Source organism: Schistocerca americana, chromosome 8 (genome assembly GCF_021461395.2).
Source record: "Schistocerca americana isolate TAMUIC-IGC-003095 chromosome 8, iqSchAmer2.1, whole genome shotgun sequence".
In the NCBI taxonomy this organism is placed as follows: Eukaryota; Metazoa; Arthropoda; class Insecta; order Orthoptera; family Acrididae; genus Schistocerca; species Schistocerca americana.
The window spans coordinates 392,792,460-392,804,455 of NC_060126.1; the positions used below are offsets into that span (position 1 = coordinate 392,792,460).

Below are 11,996 nucleotides of genomic sequence, written 5' to 3' on the forward strand. Positions count from 1 at the left end.
GTAAACTTTTTTGCACGAACTCATGATTTCACGGCGATATACAATTCTCTCGGGCTCCCAGCCTCGTCAAGCGGTTAAAAACACACAAGCTTTCGTCCTAGCGCTCCTAGTGCATTGATGTGATGACGGACGCCACGACAGTCACCACACGAACTGACGCAGAAGCCATCAGCCGAAACACTGTGGATTTTTAGCGCCTCAAGAGAATGCCATCAGTAACCTTGTTGTTTCAATCGATATAGGTAATGGTTCCAGTAAAGCCCAACTTAAAATGTTTGTGTTTAAAATGCACTCCAATCCCTCACCTAGAAAACGTTACCAGAAGCCTACGGCATCGATACTATGATAATCCTTCCACTTCTTCTGACACGTTAAACCAAGTATACCATACTTACTGTTCCCCGTCTGAAATACGTTAATGGCTATACACAACGGAATCTCACTGCAAGAAAAGCACATAAGATTCTGCGATATGCAAAAAAAGCTGACCTCCCCGTGTTGTTTCCTTCGTTGAAGAACTATGCTACACAGCTGTAATACTAATACATTGTTCTTTCTTACGTTAAGATAAATCAGATCTGTGATGGCGAACTCTTCTGCTCTTTCTTAATGTCAATTAGTTCAAAATGTTCAAATGTGTGTGAAATCTTATGGGACTAAGGTCATCAGTCCCTAAGCTTACACACTACTTAACCTAAATTATCCTATGGACAAACACACACACCCATGCCCGAGGGAGGACTCGAACCTCCGCCGGGACCAGCCGCACAGTCCATGACAGCAGCGCCCAAGACCGCTCGGTTAATCCCGCGGGGCTGTCAATTAGTAATCGAAGGATTATTGCAATGAGAAAGACGTATGATCACTCCTTTCTCAATATCTCTTATTTATTTTCACGGTTATTTTGTTACACAAACCGTTATGAGACAGTGTTACTACTTACTTCACTACGTGTGTTCACTCTGTTGCACCCAATCAAAACAACTTGTTGATGTAGGTTTAATTTTATATTCACTAAGGGTCCTATCTTCCACTCTCACTATCCTGTCTCCACACTTTTAATTACCTTACCACTTCTTCACGAAAGTCGATCTCACTTCATACAGTCACTCCCACGTCCAACAATTTCGGGTTCCAGCACTGGCCTCCGATTCCCATTCGGCCACAACTGCCTGTCTTGGCGTCATTCTCCACGGGTAGATCTTTCAGCTGAAGTCACTCTGGTAGCCTCCTCACATCTTCTGTCAGAATTTCCACTTACTCCAATTTCTTTTCATATGATCTAGCGATATAATTAGTTCTCTTCTCTAAAAATTTCCTTTTCTCTGTGCTGCTTTCTTTTAATCAACGTCTACATCCTCTGAGGTTTGAGTTAATTCACACCATACTTTACATACACGCAGTTCACTTGCTTATCAATGAATGAAATGTAGGGTGACCACGGAATTTTCCGTAAATACGAGGGTCGGAATTTTAATAGTGGCAACTATTTATTTACAGCTCGTATAAAATACATACGAGTTTCAAAGTTTTACTGACCTTCAAAGTATTAGTAGTCACCAGCATTGTGTATAACCCGTTGCCAGCGATGTGGAAGTCATAGGATACGTACTCTTAGCAGTGCCAGTTGTGTTGACAGTTGGAGCGGCGCGGTCTGTTGCCCGACGAATTTGTAGCGGTTCTGAAGCGAATGCCGTGAAGTGTTTCCTTCAGTTTAGAAATCGAGCTGAACTCACGAGGGCTTAAGTCAGGGGAGAGCAGTAGTTGGTACAGCACAGCAGCCTCATCGATCAAACAAAGCAGTAAAAGTTTGCACTGTACGTGCTTGAGCATTGTGCAGAAAAATGATGGTCAGGTCCTGCAGAAAGTGTCATCACTTCTGTCTCTATGCTGTTCATTTTTGGAACACAACCTACGACCAGCGTAGAAGTGATGACACTTTCTGCGCGACCTGACCATCATTTGCAATGCTCAACCACGTATAGTGCAAGCTGTTACTGATTTGTCTGACAGATGGGGCTGCTAAGTGCTATACCACCTACTGCTCTACCCTGACTTAACCTCTCGTAAGTCAACACGATTTCTAAACTGAAGGAAACACTTTACGGCACTCGCTTCAGAACTCCTACAAATTCGTCGGGCAACAGACCGCGCCGCTCCAACTGTCAACACAACTGGCACTGCTAAGAGTATCCTACGACTTCCACATAGCTGGCAACGGGTTATACACAGTGCTGGTGACTACTAATACTTTGAAGGTCAGTAAAACTTTGAAACACGAATCTATTTTGTAGGAGCTGTAAATAAATAGTTGCCTATATTGAAGTTCCAACCCACGTATCTTCGTCTTGCAAAATCCATTCAGATTTTCAAGCCCGCACACATCATCTCGCCAAGTGCAGACGACAGTTTTTAGCCCTGCCAACGTATATTTTTTAAGAATATTAGTGTGCAAAACTACCATGTAACATAGCTCGATGAAACTTGGACCATTGAAATAACTACTATAGTGTAATACAGAATGTACACTACTAGCCGTTAAAATTGCTACACCAAGAATAAATGCAGATGATAAACGGGTATTCATTGGACAAACATGTTATACTAGAACTGACATGTGATTACATTTTCACACAATTTGGGTGCATAATAGATCCTGAGAAATCAGTACCCACAACAACCACCTCTGGCCGTAATAACGGCCTTGATACACCTGGCCATTGAGTCAAACAGACCTTGGATGGCGTGTACAGGTACAGCTGCCCATGAAGCTTCAACACGATACCACAGTTCATCAAGAGTAGTGACTGGCGTATTGTGACGAGCCAGTTGCTCGGCCACCATTGACCAGACGTTTTCAATTAGTGAGAGATCTGGAGAATGTGCTGGCCAGGGCAGCAGTCGAACATTTACTGTATCCAGAGAGACCCGTACAGGACCTGCAACATGCGGTCGTGCTGAAATGTAGGGTTTCGCAGGGATCGAATGAAGGGTAGAGCCACTGGTCGTAACACATCTGAAATGTAACTTCCACTGTTCAAAGAGCCGTCAATGCGAACAAGAGGTGACCGAGACGAGTAACCAATGGCACCCCATACCTTCACACCAGGTGATACGCCAGTATGGCGATGACGAATACACGCTTCCAACGTGCGTTCACCGCTATTTCGCCAAACACGGATGCGACCTTCATGATGCTGTAAACAGAACCTGGATTCGTCCGAAAAAATGACGTTTTGCCATTCGTATACCCACGTTCGCCGTTGAGTACACCATCGCAGACGCTCCTGTCTGTGATGCAGCGTCAAGGGTAACCGCAGCCATGGTCTCCGAGCCGATAGTCCATGCTGCTGCAAACGTCGTCGAACTGTTCGTGCAGATGGTTGTTGTCTTGCACACGTCCCCATCTGTTCACTCAGGGATCCGTTACAGCCATGCTGATAAGATGCCTGTCATCTCGCGTGCTAGTGATACGAGGCCGTTGGGATCCAGCACGGCGTTCCGTATTACCCTCCTGGTATCTACATCTACATTGATACTCCGCAAGCCACCCAACGGTGTGTGGCGGAGGGCACTTTACGTGCCACTGTCATTACCTCCCTTTCCTGTTCCAGTCGCGTATGGTTCGCGGGAAGAACGACTGTCTGAAAGCCTCCGTGCGCGCTCTAATCTCTCTAATTTTACATTCGTGATCTCCTCGGGAAGTATAAGTAGGGGGAAGCAATATATTCGATACCTCATCCAGAAGCGCACCCTCTCGAAACCTGGCGAGCAAGCTACACCGCGATGCAGAGCGCCTCTCTTGCAGAGTCTGCCACTTGAGTTTATTAAACATCTCCGTAACGCTATCACGGTTACCAAATAACCCAGTGACGAAACGCGCCGCTCTTCTTTGGATCTTCTCTATCTCCTCCGTCAACCCGACCTGGTACGGATCCCACACTGATGAGCAATACTCAAGTATAGGTCGAACGAGTGTTTTGTAAGCCACCTCCTTTGTTGATGGACTACATTTTCTAAGCACTCTCCCAATGAATCTCAACCTGGTACCCGCCTTACCAACAATTAGTTTTATATGATCATTCCACTTCAAATCGTTCCGTACGCATACTCCCAGATATTTTACAGAAGTAACTGCTACCAGTGTTTGTTCCGCTATCATATAATCATACAATAAAGGACCCTTCTTTCTATGTATTCGCAATACATTACATTTGTCTATGTTAAGGGTCAGTTGCCACTCCCTGCACCAAGTGCCTATCCGCTGCAGATCTTCCTGTATTTCGCTACAATTTTCTAATGCAGCAACTTCTCTGTATACTACAGCATCATCCGCGAAAAGCCGCATGGAACTTCCGACACTATCTACTAAGTCATTTATATATATTGTGAAAAGCAATGGTCCCATAACACTCCCCTGTGGCACGCCAGAGGTTACTTTAACGTCTGTAGACGTCTCTCCATTGATAACAACATACTGTGTTCTGTTTGCTAAAAACTCTTCAATCCAGCCACACAGCTGGTCTGATATTCCGTAGGCTCTTACTTTGTTTATCAGGCGACAGTGCGGAACTGTATCGAACGCCTTCCGGAAGTCAAGAAAAATAGCATCTACCTGGGAGCCTGTATCTAATATTTTCTGGGTCTCATGAACAAATAAGGCGAGTTGGGTCTCACACGATCGCTGTTTCCGGAATCCATGTTGATTCCTACATAGTAGATTCTGGGTTTCCAGAAATGACATGATACGCGAGCAAAAAACATGTTCTAAAATTCTACAAGAGATCGACGTAAGAGATATAGGTCTATAGTTTTGCGCATCTGCTCGACGACCCTTCTTGAAGACTGGGACTATCTGTGCTCTTTTCCAATCATTTGGAACCCTCCGTTCCTCTAGAGACTTGCGGTACACGGCTGTTAGAAGGGGGGCAAGTTCTTTCGCGTACTCTGTGTAGAATCGAATTGGTATCCCGTCAGGTCCAGCGGACTTTCCTCTATTGAGTGATTCCAGTTGCTTTTCTATTCCTTGGACACTTATTTCGATGTCAGCCATTTTTTCGTTTGTGCGAGGATTTAGAGAAGGAACTGCAGTGCGGTCTTCCTCTGTGAAACAGCTTTGGAAAAAGGTGTTTAGTATTTCAGCTTTACGCGTGTCATCCTCTGTTTCAATGCCATCATCATCCCGTAGTGTCTGGATATGCTGTTTCGAGCCACTTACTGATTTAACGTAAGACCAGAACTTCCTAGGATTTTCTGTCAAGTCGGTACATAGAATTTTACTTTCGAATTCAATGAACGCTTCACGCATAGCCCTCCTTACGCTAACTTTGACATCGTTTAGCTTCTGTTTGTCTGAGAGGTTTTGGCTGCGTTTAAACTTTGAGTGGAGCTCTCTTTGCTTTCGCAGTAGTTTCCTAACTTTGTTGTTGTACCACGGTGGGTTTTTCCCGTCCCTCACAGTTTTACTCGGCACGTACCTGTCTAAAACGCATTTTACGATTGCCTTGAACTTTTTCCATAAACACTCAACATTGTCAGGGTCGGAACAGAAATTTTCGTTTTGATCTGTTAGGTAGTCTGAAATCTGCCTTCTATTACTCTTGCTAAACAGATAAACCTTCCTCCCTTTTTTTTATATTCCTATTAACTTCCATATTCAGGGATGCTGCAACGGCCTTATGATCACTGATTCCCTGTTCTGTACATACAGATTCGAAAAGTTCGGGTCTGTTTGTTATCAGTAGGTCCAAGATGATATCTCCACGAGTCGGTTCTCTGTTTAATTGCTCGAGGTAATTTTCGGATAGTGCACTCAGTATAATGTCACTCGATGCTCTGTCCCTACCACCCGTCCTAAACATCTGAGTGTCCCAGTCTATATCTGGTAAATTGAAATCTCCACCTAAGACTATAACATGCTGAGAAAATTTATGTGAAATGTATTCCAAATTTTCTCTCAGTTGTTCTGCCACTAATGCTGCTGAGTCGGGAGGTCGGTAAAAGGAGCCAATTATTAACCTAGTTCGGTTGTTTAGTGTAACCTCCACCCATAATAATTCACAGGAACTATCCACTTCTACTTCACTACAGGATAAACTACTACTAACAGCGACGAACACTCCACCACCGGTTGCATGCAATCTATCCTTTCTAAACACCGTGTGTACCTTTGTAAAAATTTCGGCAGAATTTATCTCTGGCTTAAGCCAGCTTTCTGTACCTATAACGATTTCAGCTTCGGTGCTTTCTATCAGCGCTTGAAGTTCCGGTACTTTACCAACGCAGCTTCGACAGTTGACAATTACAATACCGATTGCTGCTTGGTCCCCGCATGTCCTGACTTTGCCCCGCACCCGTTGAGGCTGTTGCCCTTTCTGTACTTGCCCAAGGCCATCTAACCTAAAAAACCGCCCAGCCCACGCCACACAACCCCTGCTACCCGTGTAGCCGCTTGTTGCGTGTAGTGGACTCCTGGCCTATCCAGCGGAACCCGAATCCCCACCACCCTATGGCGCAAGTCGAGGAATCTGCAGCCCACACGGTCGCAGAACCGTCTCAGCCTCTGATTCAGACCCTCCATTCCTCCACCAGCGCTGTTGACAGCTGCTGTATGTTTGTTAGTGCACGTAGAAGCGCTGTAACGTGTCTCCCCAGCGGGTCCCACACGTGCTCGAAGAGTTGGGAGACCGAGCAGGCCAGTCCGTTTGCCGAATATTCTCTCGTTCTGAGAGCTCTTCCTCCTCCTGCGCAGTTCGATGCGGTCGCGCCTTATCGTCCATAAAAATGGATTCAGGGCCGCAAGCACGTCTGAAAAGCCGCACACGTGGAAGAGGAATACGGTGTCACAAAAACGTTGACCGGTGTGGGTATTCCCTTGCAACATTATACCTCCCCACACCATAAAACCTGGACCACCAAAACGATCTTGATCCACACTGTACATGTGTATTGTGTGTTCCCAAGTCTCTCCACATGAGGGTACGTGGGGCATTCGGCCCTGACTTTATTTTTATGGATGACAAGGCGCAACCGCTTTGAACAGTGCAGGTTGAGGAGCTCTTGGATCGGGGGGCGATGCGGTTAGGAGACGTATCGCAGTACATCTACATGCACCAACAACCTTCTAGAATTTGTCAATTGCGCTGATGGAGAAATGGAACGCCCTACCACAAGAAATCCTTACTGATCCTGTAGCCAGCATGAGAGCACATTGCAAGCCATGTATTGCCATCCGCATTGGTGTTATACCCTATTAAGAACCATGTCTCTCCTTTTGTAAGCCGGCCGAAGTGGCCGTGCGGTTAAAGGCGCTGCAGTCTGGAACCGCAAGACCGCTACGGTCGCAGGTTCGAATCCTGCCTCGGGCATGGATGTTTGTGATGTCCTTAGGTTAGTTAGGTTTAACTAGTTCTAAGTTCTAGGGGACTAATGACCTCAGCAGTTGAGTCCCATAGTGCTCAGAGCCATTTGAACCATTTTTCTCCTTTTGTACTGTCAGGGGACTATCATAAATCGAGATCTGCATCTACATCTACATGGTTACTCTGCAATTCACAGTTAAGTACCTGGCAGAGGGTTCATCGATCCATTTTCATGCTACTTCTCTACCATCCCACTCTCAAATGGCGCGTAGGAAAAAGGAACACCTAAATGTTTCCGTTCGAGCTCTAATTTCTCTTATTTTATTATGATGATCATTTCTCCCTACGTAGGTGGGTGTCAACAAAATATTTTCGCATTCGGAAGAGAAAGTAGGTGATTGAAATTTCGTAAATAGATCTCGCCGCTAAGAAAACCGCCTTTGTTTCAGTGACTGCCACCCCAACTCGCGTGTCATATCAGCGACACTCTCACCCCTATTACACGATAACACGAAACGGACTGCCCTGTTTTGCACTTTTTCGATGTCCTCCGTCAGTCCTACCTGGTAAGGATCCCATACCGCGCTGCAATATTCCAGCAGGGGATGGACAAGTGTAATGGGTTTTCCGCATCTTCTAAGAGTTCTGCCAACACAGAACTGCCTTTGTTTCGTCTTCCCCACAATATTATCCATGTGGTCTTTCCAATTTAAGTTGCTCGTAATTGTAATTCCTAGGTATTTAGTTGAATTGACAGCCCTTAGATTTGTGCGATTTATCGTATACCCTAAATTTATCGGATTTCTTTTAGTATCCATGTGGATGACCTCGCACTTTTCTATGTTTAGTGCCAATTGCCACTTTTCGCACCGTACAGAAATTCTCTCTAGATCATTTTGTAATTGGAAATGATCGTCTGATGATTTTACTGGACGGTAAATTGCAACTTCATCTACAAACAATCTAAGGGGGCTGCTCAGATTGTCACCTAGATCATTTATGTAAATCAGGAACAGCAGGGGGCCTGTGACACTACCTTGCCGAACGCCAGATATCACTAGTGTTCTACTCGATGATTTACCGTCTGTCACTACGAACTGTGACCTCTCTGAGAGGAAATCACTAGTCCAGTCACACAACTGAGACGATACTCCATATGCACGCAATTTGGATAATAGTCGCGTGTGAGGAACGGTATCAAAAGCCTTCTGGAAATCTGAGGTCTCTTGTCGACAACAGTCATCACTTCATGGGAATAAAGAGCTAGCTGCGTTGGACAAGAACGATATCTTCTGAATTCGTATTGGTTATGTATCAATAAATCATTTTCTTCAAGGTGATTCACAATGTTCGAGTATAGTATATGTTCCAAAATCCTACTGCAAATTGAGGTCAGTGATGTGGGTCTGTAATTCGATGGGTTACTCCTATTTTCTTTCTTCAATATTGGTGTGACCTGTGCTACTTTCCAGTCTTTAGGAACGGTCCTTTCGTCAAGTGAGCGGTTGTATATGATTGCTAAGAAAGGCGCTATTGTGTCTGCATACTCTGAATGAAACCTGATTGGTATACCATCTGGACCGGAATACTTGCCTTTCTTAAGTGATTTTAGTTGTTTCGCAACACCTAAGATATCTACTTTTAAGTCACTCATGCTAACAGTTGTTCTGGTTTCGAATTCTGGAATATTTACTTCATCTTCTTTCGTGAAGGAATTACGGAAAACTGTATTTCGTAACTCCGCTTTAGTGGCACCATCATCGGTAACATTTCCATCGCTATCGCGCAGTGACGGTATTGACTGTTTTTTGCCACTGGTGTACTTTACATACGATCAGAATTTTTAGATAATGTTTTATTGTGGAAACTATTAAAGGCATCTTGCATTGACGTCCGCACTAAATTTCGAGCTTCCGTGAAACTTAAATAGTCTTAGGGATTTTGGATGAATCTGCAGTAGAATTATTGTACTTGAATAAAAGTGTCGTTTCTGCTAGTCTCATTGTGTACTTCTTCTAGTTACCCGCTGTACTATACTGTAGCAGTTCTTTCTACACGACTAGCCATTAAAATTGCTACACCATGAAAATGACGTGCTACAGACGCGAAATTTAACCGACAGGAAGAAGATGCCGTGATATGCAAATGATTAGCTTTTCAGAGCATTCACACAAGGTTGGCGTCGGTGACGACACCTACAAAGTGCTAACATGAAGAAAGTTTCCAACCGATTTCTCATACACAAACAGCAGTTGACCGGCGTTGCCTGGTGAAACGTTGTTGTGATGCCTCGTGTAAGGAGGAGAAATGCAGAGCATCACGTTTCCGACTTTGATAAACGTCGGATTGCAGCCTATCGCGATTGCGGTTTATCGTATCGCGACATTTCTGTTCGCGTTGGTCGAGATCCAATGACTGATAGCAGAATATGGAATCGGTGGGTTCAGGAGGGTAATACGGAACGCCGTGCTGGATCCCAACGGCCTCGTATCAGTAGCAGTCAAGATGATAGGCATCTTATCCGCATGGCTGTAATGGATCGTGCAGCCATATCTCGATCCCTGAGTCAGCAGATGGGGACGTTTGCAAGGCAACAACCATCTGCACGAACAGTTCGACGACGTTTGCAGCAGCATGGACTATCAGCTCGGAGACCACGGCTGCGGTTCCCCTTGACGCTGCATCACAGACAGTAGCGCCTGCGATGGTGCACTCAACGGCGAACCTGGGTGCACGAATGACAAAACGTCATTTTTTCGTATGAATCCACGTTCTGTTTACAGCATCGTGATGGTCGCATCCGTGTTTGGCGACATCGCAGTGAACGCACATTGGAAGCGTGTATTTGTCATCGCCATACTGGCGTATCACCCGGCATGATGGTATGGGGTGCCATTGGTTACTCGTCTCGGTCACCTCTTGTTCGGGCATTGACGGCACTTTGAACAGTGGACGTTACATTTCAGATGTGTTACGACCCGTGGCTCTACCCCTCATTCGATCGGTGCGAAACGCTACATTTCAGGAGGATAATGCACGACTGCATGTTGCAGGTCCTGTACTGGCCTTTCTGGATACAGAAAATGTTCGACTGCTGTCCTGGCCAGCACATTCTCCAGATCTCTCACCAACTGAAAACGTCTGGTCAATGGTGGCCGAGCAACTGGCTCGTCACAATACGCCAGTCACTACTCTTGATGAATTGTGGTATCGTGTTCAAGCTGCATGGCCAGCTCTACCTGTACTCGCCATCCAACGCCCAGGCGTATCAAGGCCGTTATTACGGCCAGAGGTGGTTGTTCTGGGTAGTGATTTCTCAGGATCTATTCACCCAAATTGCGTGAAAGTGTAATCACATGTCAGTTCTAGTATAATATATTTGTCCAATGAATACCCGTTTATCATCTGCATTTCTTCTTGGTGTTGCAGTTTTAATGACCAGTAGTGTATATCTGGTGCAATTTCATCAAATTACATTACTTAGCAGAGTGACACATCGTGCGGAAATTACTTCTGTACTTGTTTCGTACACCAGTGTATTTGAATTGTATTAATGAAGCCTGTCGACTCGGTCCCCTGTAAATGCCGGGTAAATAAAAGAAGCCCCCGTGGTGTGCTCCTCCAGAGAGAGACGGCAGTGACGGCGGATGGTGATGGCTGGCTGGTTGACAGGTGGCGACAGCGTCCGCTCCGGGGGCGGCAGCAGCAGCGGCGCCCACTCCAGACCCACCGGCACCGCCTCCACCTCCGCCAACGCCCTCGAGATGGCCAGCCTCCGCTCCTGATGACGCTACCGCGTACCGAAACGTCGCGCACCAGCTGCGGGTGGCCAGCGACTTAGGACGTCTCCCGACGTAACACAGTCTTATCCGTGTCGTGGACGCGTAATGATCGAGAGGTTACCTTCGTGAAACTCTACAATATCTATTGCTGTAATCTACTAGTATTATCAAAGTACCTGTCATTTACATTGTCAAAGAAAGTGTAGATTTTTTCAGATGCATTAGAATACTCACAAATTTTATTATCTGGTGTGTAATAAAATATTTCAAACCGCAACAAATAATCTGTAATGTTGTTATACTTGAGACTAAGTAAAGTCATTCATCCTTTGTATTCTCTGAGGTGATACCTTACGTCAAGTCTAACACAGATGTTTGGGACTGACTCAGCACTATGGAGCAAGAGTGCAAATAAATGCTTAGAAACAGTTTTCAACGAAAACATTTTATTTTTTATTTTTCCATAGTTGTGGACCACAGTCATAGTACATTTTTTCAATGAGATAAGTCTTGCCATTTGACTGTACATTTTTATTATTTACCAGCCACTACCTGCCCGCAGCTCGTGGTCGTGCGGTAGCGTTCTCGCTTCCCGCGCCCGGGTTCCCGGGTTCGATTCCCGGCGGGGTCGGGGATTTTCTCTGCCTCGTGATGGCTGGGTGTTGTGTGATGTCCTTAGGTTAGTTAGGTTTCAGTAGTTCTACGTTCTAGAGGACTGATGACCATAGATGTTAAGTCCCATAGTGCCCAGAGCCATTTTGAACCAGCCACTACCCACGGCTGTGCTCCCAGATCAACAGTTTTATTATCATGAGTGACGGTAAGTAAGCTACTGTACGTGCAATGACGTCAG

At 45.4% G+C, this 11,996-nt stretch overlaps 1 protein-coding gene across 1 annotated transcript in view; it reads left to right on the forward strand.

The window, feature by feature from the left end:
* Nucleotides 1–11,477, forward strand: part of LOC124545883 — a 284,098-nt gene extending 272,621 nt beyond the window's left edge. Inside the window, exon 11 of the mRNA XM_047124844.1 lies at nt 11,034–11,477. Within this exon, the coding sequence (XP_046980800.1) occupies nt 11,034–11,146 (113 nt within the window). The 3' untranslated portion in view covers nt 11,147–11,477. The remainder of the gene's footprint in view (nt 1–11,033) is intronic.
* The last annotated feature ends 519 nt before the right edge of the window (nt 11,478–11,996 follow it).